The 20,605-nt window shown below is 44.8% G+C and overlaps 1 protein-coding gene across 1 annotated transcript in view; it reads right to left on the reverse strand.

The window, feature by feature from the left end:
* Nucleotides 1-20,605, reverse strand: part of PTPRF (protein tyrosine phosphatase receptor type F) — a 953,410-nt gene that overhangs the window by 839,319 nt on the left and 93,486 nt on the right. Inside the window, exon 4 of the mRNA XM_033915537.1 lies at nucleotides 10,640-10,792. Within this exon, the coding sequence (XP_033771428.1) occupies nucleotides 10,640-10,721 (82 nt within the window). The 5' untranslated portion in view covers nucleotides 10,722-10,792. The remainder of the gene's footprint in view (nucleotides 1-10,639; nucleotides 10,793-20,605) is intronic.

Raw genomic sequence — 20,605 nt, forward strand, 5'->3', positions numbered from 1 at the left:
TTTGTTAATTTGTAAAGTGGTGATTGTTATGTATCAGTTTTTTCAAATTTACATCTACTGTCTTTATATTTTGCACAGTATTAGAGGACATGCAACACCACAACACCACAAAAACAGTAATACATTGTATGCAGAGTCTGGTTTCTTGGCAGTTCAGTTTAACTTTTGTCTACATATATCTATTTTTAGTTTGTGATTATTCCATATTGGGCGAGGGTGTATCTGTCTGTGTGTATGAAAGGGATATGACTTTCTGATAGCATCGACTGTACAGGATCAATTGACTGTGCAGGATCTGGCTTGTTTAGTTTTACAATGTATGTGTTAGTGTTCTAGTGCTCACTGCAGTGTTTAAGATGCTGCCTTTTTCTAGGTACACTCTTGTTGTGCGATATGTGGATTGTTACTAAAAATCATATTTTTCATATAGATGGGGGGTGTCAAAAAATGATGGGCCCCGGGTGTCACATATGCTAGGTACGCCACTGCTAAAGTATACCATTCAAGGCCCTGGTCTCTGATGAGCCCCAAAAGACAATGTGTATGACCTCTCCCCCTCCCCCAAGACCCCACACCCCAAATAAAAACACCAAAGATATGAAATTAAATAAACAGACCTTCAAGCATCAAAGAAAATGAAAAGAAAAGAATTTAAAAAAACAACAACCTAATAAATAGGCCAAGTAGAGGAAAGGCCATCCCGGGGCCACCAACCCCCATCACTTTGAGTCTTTCAGTCTAACCCGGCAAGGTATTCAGAATCATGCTATGGGTCCTATGCGACAAAGAATATATGTAAGGTCCCCAGACCAGCAAAAAAAAAATTTGGATTGGTGCAGGGAATGACACACCCAACCCCTCTCGAGCATCATCAAGACATGTAAGCGGTTACGCCAAGCCCAATAAGGGGCTCGATCCGAGATCCACTCCCCCAAAATAATTTTCTTAGCCACCAACCCAGCCTTGCAGAAAAACAGCCGGCCCCTACTTAAAGGGAAGCGAAAAGCCTCATATTTATCCAAAAGAAACCCCATCGGAGTAAGAGGAATAAAACTGCCCAACAAAAGTTCCAAATAGCGGACCACTCGCCTCCAAAAAGCCTGGATGACAGGACAACTCCAGAAAGCATGGGGAAAAGACTTAGGAGCACCTGTGCATTTCTCACACTGTGCAGACTCTGCAAGACTAGCATGAAAAAGTTGAACCCTCATAAAGTAGGCGTGATGAAGCACCTGAAACTGACATTCTCAGAGTTCAGCCGAAACAGAAAGGGTCAGAATGCGTTGTATAAGACAGCCGATATCCAAATCCGTGGAACCTAAGCCCAGCTCTGGAGCCCAGCGAGCACATAAGGATTCCCATGCCCGAGGCAGGTCAAGAGAACACAACGCCCGATGCAGCGCAGAAACAGACAAGCCATCCTCCTCAAATTGGCTGAAAAAAGCACAAAGCCGGTTCCCCAACCCCATCTGGAGACCATCCCCCGTCAGAGAACGCACATAATGATCTAACTGTAAATGAGCAAAAAAAAAAAAATCAACCGCCTGAATCCCATCACAAAGTTGAAAAGTACGCCACGGAGGAAGAAAACCATCTGGCTGGAGGATATGCTCCAACACAGTCAAACCCAACTGGGCCTAATGACGGAAGGAGGCAAAAGTGCGGCCAGGGAGAAACTGAAGATTCCCCTGTGGAGGCAGTAAATCAGACACCCCCCAGACTCCCCCCTAGCCCAAGTACCAAAAGTTTCCAACTATCGCGTAAGGAGCCCAATAAAAAATGGATCGCAAATAGGAAGGAAGGGAGGATCGAGGAGCATGCAACAATGAAGATAAATTCCAGGGGGAATAGAAAACGAATTCATAATCAAAACAAGTATAGTCCTGTCGGTCCAAGATCCAATCCCCCAAAATAGCGGAGCAGGCAAGCTAGATTATATTTCTGCATATCAAGAATGGCCATACCACCTCTCGACCAAGACTCCACCAAATAACGGAAAGCCATGCGAGGCTTCCGTCCCCCCCCCCCAGATGAAGTGAGAGACGAGCTGATACAACCTATTAAGATCCTTCCATAAGAGACGGACAGGCAACACTTGCAGAACATAAAGCCATTTAGGAAAAAAAACCATATTAAAAAATTGAATGCGACCATGAACTGAAATGGGGAAATGCCTCCATTGAACCAGGCGCTGACGAGTAACATCAAAAAATAAATGTAAGTTAGCCTGTGTAAGGGAAGAGGCCAAAGGAATCATAAGAACATAAGCATTGCCTCTGCTGGGTCAGACCAGAGGTCCATCATGCCCAGCAGTCCACTCAAGCGGCGGCCCATCAGGTCCAGGACCTGTATAGTATTCCTTTATCTATACCCTTCTATCCCTTTTTCCTTCAGGAAATTATCTAATTCCTTCTTGAACCCCAATACCGTGCTCTGCCCTATCACACCCTCTGGAAGCGCATTCCAGGTGTCCACCACCCTTTGAATGAAGAAGAACTTCCTAGCATTAGTTCTGAATCTGTCCCCTTTTAATTTTTCTGAATGCCCTCTCGTTCTTATAGTTTTCGAAAGTTTGAAGAATCTGTCCCTCTCCACTTTCTCTATGCCTTTCATGATCTTGTAAGTCTCTATCATGTCCCCTCTAAGTCTCCGCTTTTCCAGGGAAAAGAGTCCCAGTTTCTCTAATCTCTCAGCATATGAAAGGTTTTCTATATCCTTTATTAAGCGTGTCGCTCTCTTCTGAACCCTCTCGAGTATCGCCATATTCTTCTTAAGGTACGGCGACCAATATTGGACGCAGTACTCCAGATGTGGGTGCATCATCGCCCGATACAACGGCAGGATAACATCTTTCATTCTGGTTGTAATACCTTTCTTGATAATACCTAGCATTCTGTTCGCCTTCTTAGAAGCCGCTGCACCAGTACCCCCAAGTCCTTTTCTAGGCTACATTCACCCATTACCAACCCTCACATCGTATAGCTGTACATCGGGTTTCTGTTTCTTACATGCAAGACTTTACATTTCTCTACATTAAAGTTCATCTGCCATTTCTTCGCCCACTCTCCCAGTTTGTTCAGGTCCCTTTGTAAATCTTCCCAGTCCTCTTTAGTCCTAACCCCAGTAAATAGTTTTGTGTCATCTGCAAATTTTATAACTTCGCATTTCAACTGAAAACCCAAGTATCAGAAGGCCCCATATGCCCATTTCAACGTGAAGACCCCAGGCCAAGCATTTCGAACCTCCGGAAGCGTAGAAAAGGCCAAAGATTTATCAAGATTCAGGCAAAAGCCAGAGAAATCTCCATATTCAGCTATCACCAACAGGAGAGCCGGCAAGGCTATAACAGGATGTGTAAGATAGACCAGAAGATCATCTGCAAATGCCAATAACTTAAAGGCCACCGGACCGATGGCCACCCCACTTATATCAGGGTTTTGTAAAATGTCTCAAACGAGAGGATCCAAAGTAAACACAAACAAAAGTGGCGATAAAGGACAGCTCTGTCTCGTACCCTGAATTTCAAAAGGTTCAGAAAGCAGCCTATTCACCAAAAAGAGCAGAAATAGCTCTCTAACCCATATCTGTGGAGCGTAGCAAATAAGAACATCCATGAGACCCTATCAAAGGCCTTCTCGGCGTCAAAGCTAACCAACAGGGAAGGCACACGACGATAAGCCACATATTCCAGAGAGGTCAAAATGCAATGAATGTCCGCCAACCAGTTTTTAATCCACGTGAATATTTCAACCTCAATTCCATGGCTTGCAATTTTTCAAAGTAGACGTTCATGTGGAATCTTGCTGAACGCAGAGAAAGGTGACAAAAATAGTAAGGGGTTTGAACCAAAAGAAGCATGAGAAGATACTGGAAGACCTAAACATATATACCCTGGAGGAGAGGAAGGACAGGAGAGATATGATACAGACGTTTAAATACTTGAAAGGTATTAATATAGAACCAAATTTTTTGCAGAAAAGAGAAATGGGTAAAACTAGAGGGCATAATTGGGGTTGCGGGGAGGAAGACACAGAAGCAATGTTAGGAAATTATTTTTCATGGAGAGGATGATAGATGCCTGGAATGATTTCCCGAGGGAAGTGGTGGAGAGAAAAACGGTGATGGAATTTAAAAAAACATGGGATAAATAGAGGATCTCTAATTAGAAAACGAAGGATGTAAATTAAAGAACTAAGGCCGGTACTGGACAAACTTGCACAGTCTGTGTCCCATATGTGGTGATTTGGTGTAGGATGGGCTGGGGAGAGCATCAATGGGAACTCCAGTAACTTGAAACATGAGGATGTTACTGGCCAGATTTATGGTAGATATTCTGCAGACAGGATGGTTGGTTAGGTTGGAGTGAGTTTGAACGGAAACTTCAGAATTTGGAACCTAGGACAATACCAGGTGGACTTTACAGTCTATGACCCAGAAATATCAAAAAAGAGACAAGTTAATTTAATCATGTATATTTAATGGGTATAACTAATAAGCAGACTAGATGGACCGTTCAAGTCTTTAACTGCCATCATTTACTATGTTACTAAATATCTTTCAAAGGTGTATTTTTTTGCCCCACTCCACGATTAGGGTGAAGGGATAGTGTGTTTGAGAGGTCTGCTTGTTGCCCTAAGGCAGTGTTTTTCAACCTTTTTTGGGCAAAGGCACACTTGTTTCATGAAAAAAATCACGAGGCACACCACCATTAGAAAATGTTAAAAAATTTAACTCTCTGCCTATATTGACTATATATAAAGTAATTCTCTTGAATAGGAATCAAATAAACACAAAGAAAGTATTTTATAATTACTTTATTATGAAATAAAAATTATAAAAATTATAAAATACTTTATTCAGTGCGAAACCTGGGCCTGTTTGGCTGAACACAAAGCTGATATTCTGGCTGGAATCGAAGAAAGACACACACGTAGCTCTTCGTCAACAGCTCTCAGTCTCTCTCTGTATTTGGTTTTTATAGCATACAAAAATAGACAAATATACCCTCCATCCTTTTTATTAAACCACAATAGCAGTTTTTAGCGCAGGGAGCTGCGCTGAATGCCCAGCGCTGCTCTTGACGCTCATAGGCTCCCTGCGCTAAAAACCACTATTGCGGTTTAGTAAAAGGTGACCATATTGTAAAATATAGACAGCAGATATAAATTCAGAACTGTGCATAGTAAGTGAAGGGAAGTTTTCATCTCTGGGAATTTACCCAGTTAACTATTAAGTTATTTGGGCAAATTCCTTTGAAAACTGTGGTAATACTGCCTCCACTTTGCTAAATTTAAAATAAAATCATTTTTCCTACCTTGTCTGGTGATTTCTGGTTGCACTTTCTTCTTCTGACTGTGCATCCAATCTTTCTTCCCTTCTATCAGCCTGTATGCTTTCTCTCCTCCACACCTCATTCCCTCCCCCAACTTTTTCTTCCTCTCTCCCTGACCTTTCTTTCTTTTTTTCTGTTTCTCTTCTTTCCTTCTGTTTCCCTGCCTGCCCCCTTTCTTTCTTTCTCCCTGCCGTTCCCCAAGCCACTGCCACTGCCGCTGCCATCGGGGAACAGGACCCACTAATGGATAACAGGCCCCAAAGCCGACGCCGACGCATGCTCTCCCTGACGTCAATTCTACAATCGGAGAGGAAGTTCCGCCCAGCCAGGCAGCGATTGGCTGGCCCGAACTTCCTCTCCGACTGCAGAATTGACGTCGGGGAGAGGAAGACTGATTGGCCCGATAGATTAGATCGCCAAGACAAAGTGAGTCCTGGGTGATCGACTCACTTTGCTTTGGCGAGCTACTGGCGCCCCTGCCTCGAGCCCCCTGTCAGCTCCGGGCCCGGCGGCCCTGCGGCACACCAGACAACATCTCGCGGCACACTAGTGTGCTGCGGAACAGCGGTTGAAAAACACTGCCCTAAGGTATCACTGTCTTGTGTAGTTTGGCTCTTCTAAAGGCTCTTCGCAAATGCGCTCTCGCTAAGGCGAGCGCCTTTGCCGCTCGCCTTCGCCATGCGCCGAACGGCTGCGTGCCGTTGGCTCGTCCCCTTTTATGGGGGGAGTTTGGCTGGAGACGTCAGGGGTGGGCGAGTCTGTTTAATCAATAAGATTGAGCACCATCTGGTCTCCTTCGTTGTTTGTTTTTGTGCACATAAGTTCTTCACCCCCTAAACTGTATTGTTCCCTAGGGTTTTTGCAGCCTAAATGCATGACCTTGCATTTCTTAGCATTAAATTTTAGCTGCCAAATTTCAGACTATTCTTCAAGCTTTGCCAGGTCTTTCTTCATGTTATTCACACCTTCTTATATACACCACATCTAGCGCACTCCCTCTATCCAATTCTCTGATCACCCAGTCAAATTGATCAGATTTGTCTGACAAGACCTACCTCTAGTTGAATCCATGTTGCCTCTGGTCCTGTAATCCACAGGTTTCCAGAAACCTCACCTTTCTCACGTTTCCATTAATTTGCTTACCACAGAAGTCAGACTTACTTCTTCCTTACTTCCACTTTCCTTTACATGCTCGGGAATTTTTGGCCCATTAAATTTAAAAATTTTCTTCCTTCATTTTCTTTATTTGAATAGAGCTCAGAAGCTTTATAATAATCCAGAAATTTATATTAAAGCTTTATAATAATCCAGAAATTGATTTTAAAAACATCTGCAACGTGGGTAGAAATTCTACCTTTTTCGTCAGTAATGGCCGCAATCTTTACTTTCCTCATTTTAGCTTTAAGATAATTTGCCTTACTCTTCCCACTTTATTCAAGATCCCATAATACACAGCTTGTTGACAAAACAAATCTTTCCTAGCCAATTATGAGGAAATCTCATTATATTTAGCTTTTAACAGGGCATTCAAAGTACCTTGTTCCCATTTTAAAGCCAATTGTGATTCTAAAATCGAAATATTTTGTTTCAATTTTGAAAATTCCAATCTGAGTAATTTTCTAACATGTGTCATATATGAAATAATCTGCCCTTATATAGTTGCCTTAAAAGCATCCCAAAGAATTTCCAAAGAGATTTCCTCCAAGGTATTGAGTTGAAAATAGTCAGTCATTTTAACTTGAATTTCCTCAAGAAAGTTTGAGTCTGCAAGCTGTGTATTATTGAATCTCCATACAGGTCTAGTAGAATCTTCTTCAGTGAACTGATATTCTATCCAAATTCCAGCATGATCTGATAAAATGATTGAATCTATACTGGCTTTGCAACCTGTTGAACTAAGTGACCAGAAACAAAAAATAATCAATTCTTGAGAAAGATTTATGAACTTGGGAACAAAATGTAAATTCTTGAACATTAAAATGAAAAATCCGCCATATATCCTTTAACCCACATGTGTGTATAAGATTATCCAGACCTAATGATTTTTAATTGTCTAATAAGTTGTTTATCCATTATTGGATCCATGACAGCATTGAAGTCTCCAGCTACGATTAAATTAGGCGTAGCCAATGACAGAATTATTTAACATAAGAACATAAGCAGTGCCTCTGCTGGGTCAGACCAGAGGTCCATCATGCCCAGCAATCCGCTTATGCTGCAGCCCATCAGGTCCAGGACCTGTATATTAATCCTATCTATACCCTTCTATACCCTTTTCCTTTAGGAAATTATCCAATCCCTTCTTGAACCGCAATACCGTACTCTGTCCTGTCACACCCTCTGGAAGCACATTCCAAGTGTCCACCACTCTCTGGGTGAAGAAGAACTTCCTACCATTAGTTCTGAATCTGCCCCCTCTTAATTTTTCCTAATGCCCTCTTGTTCTTGTAGTTTTCGAAAGTTTGAAGAATCTGTCCCTCTCCACTTTCTCTATGCCCTTCATGATCTTGTAAATCTCTATCATGTCACCTCTAAGGCTCTGCTTTTCCAAGGAAAAGAGCCCCAGTTTCTCTAACCTTTCAGCATATGAAAGGTTTTCCATACCTTTTATCAATCGCGTTGCTCTTTTCTGAACCCTCTCGAGTATCATCATATCCTTCTTAAGGTATGACAACCAATACTGGACGCAGTACTCCAGATGCGGGTGCACCATCGCCCGATACAGCGGCAGGATAACTTCTTTCGTTCTGGTTGTAATACCTTTCTTGATTATTCCAAGCATTCTATTCGCCTTTTTAGAGGCCACTGCGCACTGTGCCAATGGCTTCATTGTCTCATCCACTATTACCCCCAAGTCCATTTCGTATAGCTGTACTTCGGGTTTCTGTTTTCTACATGCAAGACTTTACATTTCTCTACATTAAACTTCATCTGCCATCTCGTCGCCCACTCCCCTAGTTTGTTCAGGTCCCTTTGTAAATCTTCACAATCCTCTTTAGACCTAACTCCACCAAATAGTTTGGTGTCGTCTGCAAATTTTATTACTTTGCACTTCGTCCCTGTTTCTAGATCATTTATAAATACATTTAACAGCAGCGGTCCGAGTTGGAGATCTTTAAATTAATCCGCCAGATTAGTGTTAGGTGTGTAAATATTAAGCAGCGTCAGTTATATTTTCCTGAAGTCATATTAACAGAGAGCCATCTACCCAATGGATCAGCCCAAAAGTTATCAAAGTTAGCAGAGATCTTCTTATTAATCAGGATTGCTACACTTGCCTTTACTTACTACTGGGGTAAAAAAACAATGTTTTATCCATCCTCCCTCCAATTTAACCGCCTCCACTGCTGCTAAATGAGTTTCCTGTATGAAATAAATATCTGCTTGCTGGCTTTTCAGGAAATTAAGAACCTTTTTCCTTTTGATAGGGTGATTGAGTCCGTTTACATTTAGTGAATATAATTTTAAAGCCATTTTAGTTTGAACAGATACACATACAAATTGTAATCCTTAATTTTATTTTCACAATTCCCAAAATAAGAAAAAGAACCCCCCACACACACACATCCAGGAGCACATCCACCCCACTATCCTTCCCCACCCCCAAAATAATCATTTATGGTGAACTTGGGACAAATTAATAGATCCGTAATCCCCATCTCCCTCTCACCTTATATAATCATTTCCAGCTTATGAGTAAGTGTCAAATAAAACTAAATTAAATTAATTAAGATGAGTATGAAATAAATATAATATTTAATATATTCAAAATAATGATACACTCAATTTATTTGTGGAGAGGGACCACATCCGTCCTTCTCCAGTCCTCTGGTACCACTTCCGACTCCAAAAACTTGTTGAAAAGATCAGTCAGCGAAGGAGTCCAACACTTCCTGCCTCCTGCATGCTTCCTCTCCTCTGGACCTCATTCCCTCCCCCAAATATCTTTCTCTGTCCCTCCACGAGTCCAACTTTTCTTCCTCTCTCCTCCACCCCTATTGGCAACAAGTCTCCCTCTCTCTCTCTCTGTCCATCTGTCTTGAGAGATCCAGGCTAGAGAATGACACAAGAACAAATTTGTTACCGTCCCCACAGGAACTCAATTTACACATCCCATCCCCATGAGTTTTGTCACTGTCCCAGTCCCTATCCCATTTCTTTAAGTTTTGCCTTAACCGCACAAGCCTCTAACACTTATGATTTTAAAGTGTTTGAGGCTTGTGCAGACAAGGACAGAGCTTGCAGGAATGCGGCAGGGGCAGGAAAAGAGCTCACCAGGATGGGATGGGAAAATGAATTCCTGCGAGGATGGGGAAAAATTTGTCTTCGTGTCATTCTCTAATCCAGGCATCTCTCCCACTCCCTCTACTGTCACATCCAACATTTCTCCCTCTCTCATCCCCAGGATCATGTGCTGCATTTTTACCACTGTCCATCAGTCCCATGCCCCATTTCTCCTTCTATCACCCCTCTCCAGCACAATGTTACATCTCTTCATCCATCACTATGTTCAACATAACCCCTTGCAATTCCCTTCAATCTGTCCCTCTGTTCCCTTCTCCATCACCATATCCAACATTTCTCCTTCTTTCCCACATGCATCTCTCTATGACCAATTTTCCTCTTTCTTCCTTTCCCCATGTGCCACCATCTTTCCTTCTCACTCATACACTCATACCCAACAATTTTCCCTTTCTATTCCCTCCCTCCTATATCCCGTTAGTGCCCCCTTCCTCACTCCCTTCTGTGTCCCATGTTCATACCCCCCTCCCTGCAAGTAAGTAGCCACCCATCCATAGAAGCTGCTGCCGCCGTCAGGGATCCCGCCTACCCTGCCCACCCAAAGCCAGGACGGTACAGACAGCAATTCACAAGCTGCACATGGTTGACCCACAAGCCTTTCGTCTGACATCAACTTTGTCATCGTAGAAAAGGTTTCCGGGTCAGCTACTTACGTGCAGTGTGGAAATCACTGCCTGTGCCACCCTGCTAGAAGTGCCACTGAAGACTGAAGGAGCGAGTGCAGCTCAAACAAGAACTGGGTCAGCTTCTGGCTGCGGGGGGGGAGACAGGTGGGCAGGGAGGGATCCCCAGCCACGGCAGGGGGCAAGCAGAAAGGCAAGATCCCCGGCAGCAGCAGGGAGCGGACAGGAAGGCGAGATCCCCACCAGTGGCAGCTTCTATGGACGGGCAGGAATATCCTCCATCTTGGCCAGGCCGCCTACCCCCAACAAGCGTACCACATTTTAAAAAACACTGATATAGATAATTCAATAGTTCTACAATGAAAGACAAAAAAAAACTTACTGTCTGCCTGTGTCCAAGTCATCAAAAAGCATAGAACAAGTAATGGTACAAACACCACCAGCGAGCAGGAATTAGGCACCATATTCCAAATGCATAGGTCTTTCTGATGTAAATGGTTAACACATGGAAAGCTAGATATACAGACTTATACACCTGCAAGAAAGAAAGAATATACAAATCACATTTAAGTTTTCTTTTTCAAGCTGAAATCCCACTTCCATGCATCTCTACAAGCACAGCACTGTAACTTGAAATGGACTACAAGCACAAGCACTGTAACTTCCTGACTCTGTTAGATTGATAGGCCAGCTACAACAATTTCTCAAAGTCCTAAAAACTTTGCTGTTTACACAATGTCTAAATGGCTTACCTACTGAACTAACGAATTGATAGCATTGTAACATTCACTTTTTCATGCTCTCATTTTTATGTATTCTGGTTTTTAATCATTTGTGAACCGAGTCAAGCTCCGTTAGGAGATGATCCAGTATATAAACTGAAGACTAGACTAGACTAGTTTTCACCTGTTCATTGCTGTTTATTCTTGTTTTACATACAAACATTTCAATAAAAGATATTTAAGAATAAAAATTCATTTTAAATACCTTTGAAATAATAATGAAAAGATATGAGCTATTACATTAGCATGTCAGCTCACAGCCAGAACAATTTAAAGCTATATAAATTTAAGATACAAATATAAGCCTAGTGGGAGGAGCAGCTGGATGTCATCGGCATAGGAATGGATTTTAATGTTGTATTTCTGGGCTATATCAATGACAGGTCTGATGTAGAGGAGTGGAGAAAAACCTCAGTAGAGCTCCAAAGGTAAAAAGAAATTTTAAAATACTCCACTTCACATAAAGCACAGTTACTTACTGTAACAGGTGTTATCCAGGGACAGCAGGCAGCTATTCTCACATATGGGTGACGTTATCCAACGGAGCCTCGATGTGAACACCTCACAAGCAGACTTGCTTGAAGAAACTAGAAGTTTCGAGTCGCCCGCACCACGCATGCACGAGTGCCTTCCCGCCCAGATAGCTAGCAGAGAAGCCAACCAGGGAACATAAGAGGTGGGTGGGTTGTGAGAATAGCTGCTTGCTGTCCCTGGATAACACCTGTTATGGTAAGTAACTGTGCTTTATCCCAGGACAAGCAGGCAGGTATTCTCACATATGGGTGACCTCCAAGCTAACCAGAATGGGATGGTGGGAGTGTTGGCAACTTAGGAGAATAAATTTTGTAATACTGTTTGGCCAAAGTATCCAGACAATAGTGAGAAGTGAAGGTATGAACCGAGGACCAAGTAGCAGCCTTGTAAATCTCCTCAATCGGTGTCGATCTGAGAAAAGCTACAGAAGCTGCCATTGCTCTGACTTTATGGGCTGTGACTTTACTGTGAAGTGGTAATCCAGCCTGGGCATAGCAGAAAGAGATACAAGCCGCCATCCAATTAGAGATGGTGCGTTTAGAAATTGGATGTCCCAACTTATTTGGATCAAAAGAGACAAAAAGTTGAGGAGCAGTTCTGTGTGGTTTGGTGCGTTCCAAATAGAAGGCCAAAGCACGTTTACAGTCCAGAGTATGAAGAGCTGATTATCCAAGGTGAGAATGAGGCTTTGGAAAAAACACTGGAAGTACGATAAATTGGTTGAGATGAAATTCCGAGACCACTTTAGGTAGGAATTTCGGATGAGTACGAAGAACCACCTTGTCATGATGGAACACAGTGAATGGTGGATCAGTAACCAAAGCATGGGAGTCGGGGAGCATGGATGTCGGGGTGGGTCAGGCAGGAGTGAGCCAGCACTTGAGAGTCCCAGCAGAGGGGATAGTGGCATTCGGGGGGGGGGGGGGGGGTGCAGCGTTCAGGAGCGGCAGAACCAACAATGTCCAGTCGGGCTCTGTGGTGGCGGTGGGGGCGTTTGTTTAGCGAGCACCACTTGCAGTGAGAGGCAGCAAACAGCAGCAGAGGAGGAGAATTGGAGGAGCCGCGTGGATGGGTCTGTGGCAGAGGCAGCGGTGGAGGCGTCCTAATGGTAATTAAGTTTTTGGGTATGTGGAACGAATTGTTCAAGTTTACACTAACTTTTATAGGAAAAGTTGCTTTGATATACGAGTGTTTTGGTTTAAGAGCATGCTTCTGGAACGAATTATACTCGTAAACCAAGGTACCACTGTACTTCAAATGAGCCTTATCAATTGGTTCAAATGGAGGCTTCATGAGTTGAGAAAGGACAACATTGAGGTCCCAAACCACAGGAGGCGGTTTGAGAGGAGGTTTGGCATTGAAAAGTCCTTTCATGAATCTGGAAACTACAGGATGAGCAGAGAGGGGTTTCCTTTCAATAGGCTGATGAAAAGCTGCAATTGCACTGAGATGGACTCGAATGGATGTAGACTTGAGTCCGGAGTTGGATAGGTGCAAAAGATAATCCAAAACAGATGATAAGGAGGAATGTTGAGGCTCCTTATGATGAGAAACACCATGTAGAAAATCTAGTCCATTTTTGGTGATAGCATTGTCTAGTTGTAAGCTTTCGAGAAGCTTCTAAAATATCTCTGACAGATTGAGAAAACTGAAGAGGAGTTATGTTGAAAGGTACCAGGCTGTCAGGTGTAGAGACTGCAGGTTGGGATGAAGCAGAGATCCTTGACTCTGTGTAAGCAAAGAAGGAAAAACTGGTAGAAGGTATGGCTCCCTGCTGCTGAGTTGAAGTAGAAGGGAGTACCATGGTTGTCTCGGCCACCGAGGAGCAATTAGAATCATAGAAACATAGAAGATGACGGCAGAAAAGGGCTACAGCCCATCAAGTCTGCCCACTCTGCTTACCCACCCCCAGTCTATGCCCTAATGACCCAATTTCCTTATCTTGACCCTCGTAGGGATCCCACATGGGTATCCCATTTATTCTTAAAGTCTGGCACGCTGTCTGCCTCTATCACCTGCACTGGAAGCTTGTTCCAATGATCAACCACTCTCTCTGTGAAGAAATACTTTCTGGTGTCGCCATGAAATTTTCCGCCCCTGAGTTTGAGCGGGTGCCCTCTTGTGGCCGAGGGTCCCTTGAGAAAGAAAATATCATCTTCCACTTCGACACGTCCCGTGAGGTACTTAAATGTTTCGATAATGTCTCCCCTCTCCCTACGTTCCTCAAGAGTGTAGAGCTGCAATTTGTTCAGTCTCTCTTCGTACGAGAGACCCTTGAGCCCCGAGATCATCCTGGTGGCCGTCCGTTGAACCGATTCAATTCTGCGCACATCTTTACTGTAATGTGGCCTCCAGAATTGCACACAGTACTCCAGATGAGGTCTCACCATGGCCCTGTACAACGGCATTATGACTTCAGGCTTTCGGCTGAAGAAACTTCTATTGATACAACCCAATATCTGCCTTGCCTTAGATGAAGCCTTCTCCACTTGATTGGCAGTTTTCATGTCTGCACTGATGATTACTCCTAAATCTCGTTCTGCTGAAGTCCTAGTTAAAGTTTCTCCGTTCAAGAAGTACGTCCTGCATGGATTTTCGCTTCTGAGGTGGTGGCATGATCGTTCTTCAATTTGACTAGAGTCTTGAGAATGAGAGGGAATGGAGGAAATGCGTAGAGGAACGAATCTGTTCGTGAAGTTGAAGACGACTCAAGTTGTCCGCCAAGGAATTCTGAGCCCTTTGAATGTAGACAGCTTTGAGGAAGGTGTTGTGACGGATTGTCCAGTCCAAACTTCCAGAGCTTCTTGACAAGTCCTTTAATGAATCTGGAAACCACCGGATGAGCAGAGAGGGGTTTCCCTTCAATAGGCTGATGGAAAGCAGCAATTGCACTGAGATGAACTTAGATCGATGTAGACTTGAAGCCAGAGGCGAATAAGCGCAAAAGGTAATCTAAAACAGAAGATAAGGAGGAAATGTTGAGGCTCCTTATCGTGAGAAAAACACCACGTAGAAAATCTTGTCAATTTATTGTGATAGCATTGTCTTGTGGTAGGCTTGCTAGAAGCCTCTATAATTTCTCTTACAGGTTGAGAAAACTGAAGAGGAGTTATGTTGAGAGATACCAAGCTGTAAGGTGTAGAGACTACAGGTTGGGATGAAGCAGAGATCCATGACTCTGTGTAAGCAGAGATGGAAAAACTGGTAGAAGAAAGGCTCCCTGCTGCTGAGTTGAAGTAGAAGGGAGTACCAAGGTTGTCTCGGCCACCGAGGAGCAATAAGAATCATGGTGGCATGATCGTTCTTCAACTTGACAAGAGTCTTGAGAAAAAGAGGGAATGGAGGGAATGCGTACAGGAAGAGATTCATCCATTCCCGAAGAAAAGAATCTGCCTCGAGGCGATGAGGAGAATATATCCTGGAGCAGAACTGAGGCAGTTTGTGGTTGTGGGGAGCTGCAAAGAGATCTATCCGAGGCATTCCCCACTGTGAAAAAATGTGATGAAGAGGTGAGGAATGGAGTGTCCATTCGTGAGGTTGCAGAAGACGACTCAAGTTGTCTGCCAAGCAATTTTTCGCCCCTTGGATGTAGACAGCTTTGAGGAAGGTGTTGTGGCAAATTGCCCAGTCCCAAACCTTCAGAGCTTCTTGACAAAGGGAGGATGATACTGGCCCTCCCTGTTTGTTGACATAGTACGTGGCGACTTGGTTTTCCATCCGAATGAGGACTACCTGGTCATGAAGAAGATGTTGAAAAGCTTTGAGAGCATTGAAAATCGCTCTGAGTTCCAACAGATTGATGTGACACTGACGATCCGTACTGGTCCAGTTGCCTTGAGTACGGTGTCCATCGAGATGAGCGCCCCAAGCTTAGGTCGAGGAATCTGTTGTGAGGACCTTCTGATGGAGGGGCGTTTAAAACAGCAAGCCTCTGGAGAGATTGGAAGAGAGCATCCACCAGCAGACTGTCTCAGTGAAGGAGTGGGTCGCAAACCTGAGATGCCAGGGTCCACTGAGGAATTCTGAGGTGAAGTCTGGCAAAAGGAATCACGTGTACTGTGGAGGCCATGTGACCCAGAAGCACCATCATGTGTCTCGCTGAGATGGAAGAGCGGAAAGACACTGTATGACAGAGTTGAAGGAGAGCTTCCAGACGTGGTTGCGGAAGGAATGCTCTGAGTTGGATAGTGTCCAGAACAGCTCCTATGAATTGTAGATTCTGAGAGGGTTGAAGTTGGAATTTGGGAAAGTTGATTTCGAATCCCAAACTTTGTAGGAACCACATAATCCGTTGTGTCGCTACAATAACCCCCTGAGATGTTGAATCTTTGATGAGACAGTCATCTAGGTAGGGAAATACCTGAAGACCATGGTTCCTTAGAGCTGTTGCTACCACTACCAGGCACTTGGTGAATACTCTGGGAGAGGAAGCCAGTCCTAAGGGCAGCACTCTGTATTGATAATGCAGATTCCCCAACCGAAATCTGAGAGATTGCCAGGAGGCTGGATGAATGGGAATATGAGTATAGGCCTCTTTGAGATCCAGAGAGCATAACCAGTCGTTCTGATTGAGACGGGGATAAAGGGATACCAGGGACAACATTTGAAATTTTTCCTTGACTAAAAATTTGTTGAAAGCCCTGAGATCCAGAAAGGGTCGCAGATCGCCCGTCTTCTTCGGAACAAGGAAGTAACGGGAGTAAAACCCCCTGTTCTGCTGTTCCTAAGGAACTGGATCGATGGCACGGAAACAAAACAGAGCTTGAGCTTCCTGAAGAAGAAGGGCGGTCTGGGATGGACTGGAAGGATACTCTCTTGGAGGAAGGTCTGGTGGAACCTGAGTGAAATGAAGATAGTATCCTTCCCTGATGATTGACAGCACCCAGAGGTCGGAAGTGATGGTCTCCCATCAGTGGTAAAAATGATGGAGACGACCTCCAATAGGGGGAAGATAGGTCAGAGACAGAACGGTGGAGGTTATGCTCTGTTTTAAACAGTCAAAAAGGCTGCGCAGCCTTAGGTGCAGCAGAAGGCTGAGATTTCTGTTGCTTCTGATTCTGCTGTTTCTTGAGAGGAGGGCGAGTGTAAGGAGCCGCTCTCGGAGCAAAACGCCTCTGGAAAATTGGAGGAGGGCGTGCAGGCTTGGCAGGAGTTGGCTTGGGCTTTGGTCTGACAATAGAAGCAAAGGATTTTTCATGTTCAGACAATTTCTTGGTGGCTGCCTTGATAGATTCATCGAAGAGGTCATTGCCTGCACAAGGAATATTAGCCAAGCAGTCCTTAAGATTAGAGTCCATGTCAATGGTACGAAGCCAAGCTAGGTGGCGTATTGCTACAGAACAAGCAGTCGCCCTGGCAGACAACTCAAAGGCATCATAAGAAGACTGAAGTAGATATAATCTGAGTTGTGATAGAGTAGCTATGACCTCTTGAAATTCGAAGTGCTTTTGAGTATCTAGATAACTAATAAGTAACAAAATAGAAATTGTAATTGAGGACTTTAGAGGACATCTTGGGATTTTGGTAGAGACGACGTCCAAACTTGTCCATAGTTTTCCCTTCCCTTCCAGGAGGAACGGTAGCATAAACCTTGGAAGGATGGGACCTTTTCAAGGAGGACTCCACAAGTACGGATTGGTGAGACAACATAGAAACATAGAAATAGACGGCAGATAAGGGCCCACGGCCCATCTAGTCTGCCCACCTTAATGTCCCTCCCCTACCTGTGAATAGATCCCATGTGCCGATCCCATTTGGCCTTAAAATCAGGCAAGCTGCTGGCCTCAATCACCTGTAGTGGAAGACTATTCCAGCGATCAACCACTCTTTCAGTGAAAAAGAATTTCCTGGTGTCACCTCGTAGTTTCCCGCCCCTGATTTTCAACGGATGCCCTCTTGTTGTCGTGGGACCCTTGAAAAAGAAGATATCTTCCTCCGCCTCGATGCGGCCCGTAAGATACTTGAACGTCTCGATCATGTCCCCCCTCTCTCTGCGCTCCTCGAGCGAGTATAGCTGTAATTTGTCAAGCCGTTTTTCGTATGGTAGATCCTTGAGTCCCGAGACCATCCGGGTGGCCATTCTTTGCACCGACTCCAGTCTCAGCACATCCTTGCGATAATACGGCCTCCAGAATTGCACACAGTATTCCAGGTGGGGCCTCACCATGGATCTATACAATGGCATAATGACTTCCGCCTTACGACTGACGAAACCCCTTCGTATGCAGCCCATGATTTGTCTTGCCTTGGACGAAGCCTGTTCCACTTGATTGGCAGCCTTCATGTCCTCACTGACGATTACCCCCAAGTCTCGTTCTGCTACCGTTTTTGCTAGGATCTCGCCATTAAGGGTATAAGACTTGCATGGATTCTGGCTGCCCAGGTGCATAACTTTGCATTTTTTGGCATTGAAGTTGAGTTGCCATGTCCTAGACCATCGCTCCAGTAGGAGTAGGTCGTGCATCATGTTGTCGGGCACTGAATCTTCGTCTGTTGTGCATTTGCCCACTAAATTACTCAGTTTGGCGTCATCGGCGAATAATGTTATTTTACCTCGAAGCCCTTCTGCCAAGTCTCTTATAAAGATGTTGAATAGGATTGGGCCCAAGACTGAGCCCTGTGGTACTCCACTAATCACCTCCGTCATTTCGGAGGGGGTGCCGTTCACCACCACCCTTTGGAGCCTACCTCCAAGCCAGCTCCCAACCCATTTCGTCAATGTGTTACCTAATCCTATAGAACTCATCTTGCTCAGTAACCTGCAGTGTGGTACGCTATCGAATGCTTTGCTAAAGTCCAGGTACACGATGTCCAGGGACTCCCCAATATCCAGCTTCCCCGTTACCCAGTCAAAGAAGCTGATCAGGTTGGATTGGCAGGATCTCCCCTTAGTAAATCCATGTTGTCGGGGATCCCGTAGATTCTCCTCATCCAGGATCTTATCTAATTGGTGTTTGATTAGAGTTTCCATTAGTTTGCTCACTATCGATGTTAGACTCACTGGTCTGTAGTTTGCTGTCTCCATCTTTGAGCCTTTCTTGTGGAGTGGAATGACGTTAGCCGTCCTCCAGTCCAACGGGACGCTGCCTGTACTAAGGGAGAGGTTGAAGAGCGCGGACAGTGGCTCCGCCAAGACATCACTCAGCTCCCTAAGCACCCTGGGGTGCAGGTTGTCCGGCCCCATTGCTTTGTTAACCTTGAGCTTTGACAGCTCACCGTAGACACTGCTGGGCGTAAACTCAAAGTTACTAAACGGGTCAACTGAGCCAACCCTTGTCTGTAGCTGAGGGCCGAGCCCTGGCGCTTCTCGGGTGAAGACTGAGCAGAAGTATTCATTTAATAGTTGGGCTTTTTCCGAATCCTTTTCCACATAGTCTCCGTCTGGTTTCCTAAGACGTACAATCCCGCCTGAGTTTTTACTTCTGTCACTGATATATCTGAAGAATTTCGGTGTCTACTTTCCTCAGCCTCATAAATGTATTGGCATTTTAGTTCGCCTGGTATGTTGTTTGTGCCTGTACCCTCCCCCGACTTACCTAGTTTAAAGCCCTGTGGAGTAGGCGGGCTAGGCGGTGTCCAAGGACAACTGCGAATTCTCAAATCCTTTACAATGTAGAGTTTTATACCTGGAGCCCAACTTGCCTGGAACAGCAGGAATTGCATGAGGAGTCTCCAGGCATCGTGTAAAAGTCTGAGACAAAAGCATGTGAAGAGGAAGCTTAAGTGACTCTGCAGGAGGATGAGGAACATGCATGACTTCGAGATACTCCTTAGAGTATTTAGAACCAGCATCCAATTGAAGGTCCAGGTCAGGAGCCATCTGACAAAGAAAAGAAGAGAAATATAGCTGATCCGTTAATGCCTTGCATCGAGAAGGACTCGAGAACGTTGAGGCAGCCTGGGTCGAAGTGAAGCTTCGGCAGAAAAATAGGCGTCAAAAGAGAAAGAAGACTTGGACGAAGCAATAAAAACCACTGAGTCCTCAAGGTCTGGAAGCGGGGATCTCGATAAGAGGAGTCGGTGGTCTAGTAGACCTGGAAGGCGTAGATCGAAGTTTAGTGGAAGAAGGACGCTCTTTGGAAGAAGAGGTGTGCCTGGAAGTATGCCTCAAGGAAGGCCTCGATCGTTGGTGAGAACGGTGCTTAGAAGCAGATCTCGAAGATCGAGGACACTTTGCCCCTGAGTTGGAAGCAGACGTTGCTACCAATGAATGGATAGGGCTAGAAGCTGTGGATTGAAGCTCAGAAGGCTTGATGGAGGAACCTTGAGGCACTCCCAAAGACTCTGCTCCTTGTATGGAGTGTGAGGATTCCTGTCGAGGCACTTGCAAAGAATCTGCTCCTTGCTTCACGTGCATAGATGCCAGACCAGACACTCGCAAAGACTCTGCTCCCTGCATAGAGTGTGTATTCTCAGCCGGAGGCATAGGAAGAGGCTCGACCTCGCGGGAGTCTGCAGAATGCCCAGGCTAGATTAGAGTAGCAAGCTTCGGTTCCATATTAGTGAGGAACTGAATGAATTGCTTCTCTAGCATGGTCCGAAAAGAAGCCGGCAAGAATGGATCCGTGTCTGAAACCCGACCACCTGCTGGAGGTTCCACAGAGGCAGTGGAAATGTGCTTCGACTTGAAAGTCATGGTCACCTTGATTACCACCGCTGGAACCTTCTGCTGAGCTATCTGACCTGAGGATGAAGAGGAAGATATAGCAGGTGTAGTCGAGGTAAGAGCCACTGCAAACTTAGAAGGTCTGATGAGGCTCGAGGTCGGAGTAGTGGAGGCAGAAGAACCCTCGGTCGAAGGTGAGACAGTGGCCGCTGTCTAAGTCGGGAAAGTGGTCGAAGAATCCATCCCGAAAAGCTTCTCCACTAAAATCCGATGACGTTTAAGGGCTCAAGGTTGAAGAGTAGCACAACGCTCGCATGACTTCGGTTGATAGTCCGGCCCAAGGAACTTGAGGCATCAATGGTGTGGGTCCGTGAGGGAAATTGCATGCTGGCACTGGCTACACTTCTTGAAGCCCGTTGCTAGCCGG

Source organism: Geotrypetes seraphini, chromosome 12, assembly GCF_902459505.1.
Source record: "Geotrypetes seraphini chromosome 12, aGeoSer1.1, whole genome shotgun sequence".
In the NCBI taxonomy this organism is placed as follows: Eukaryota; Metazoa; Chordata; class Amphibia; order Gymnophiona; family Dermophiidae; genus Geotrypetes; species Geotrypetes seraphini.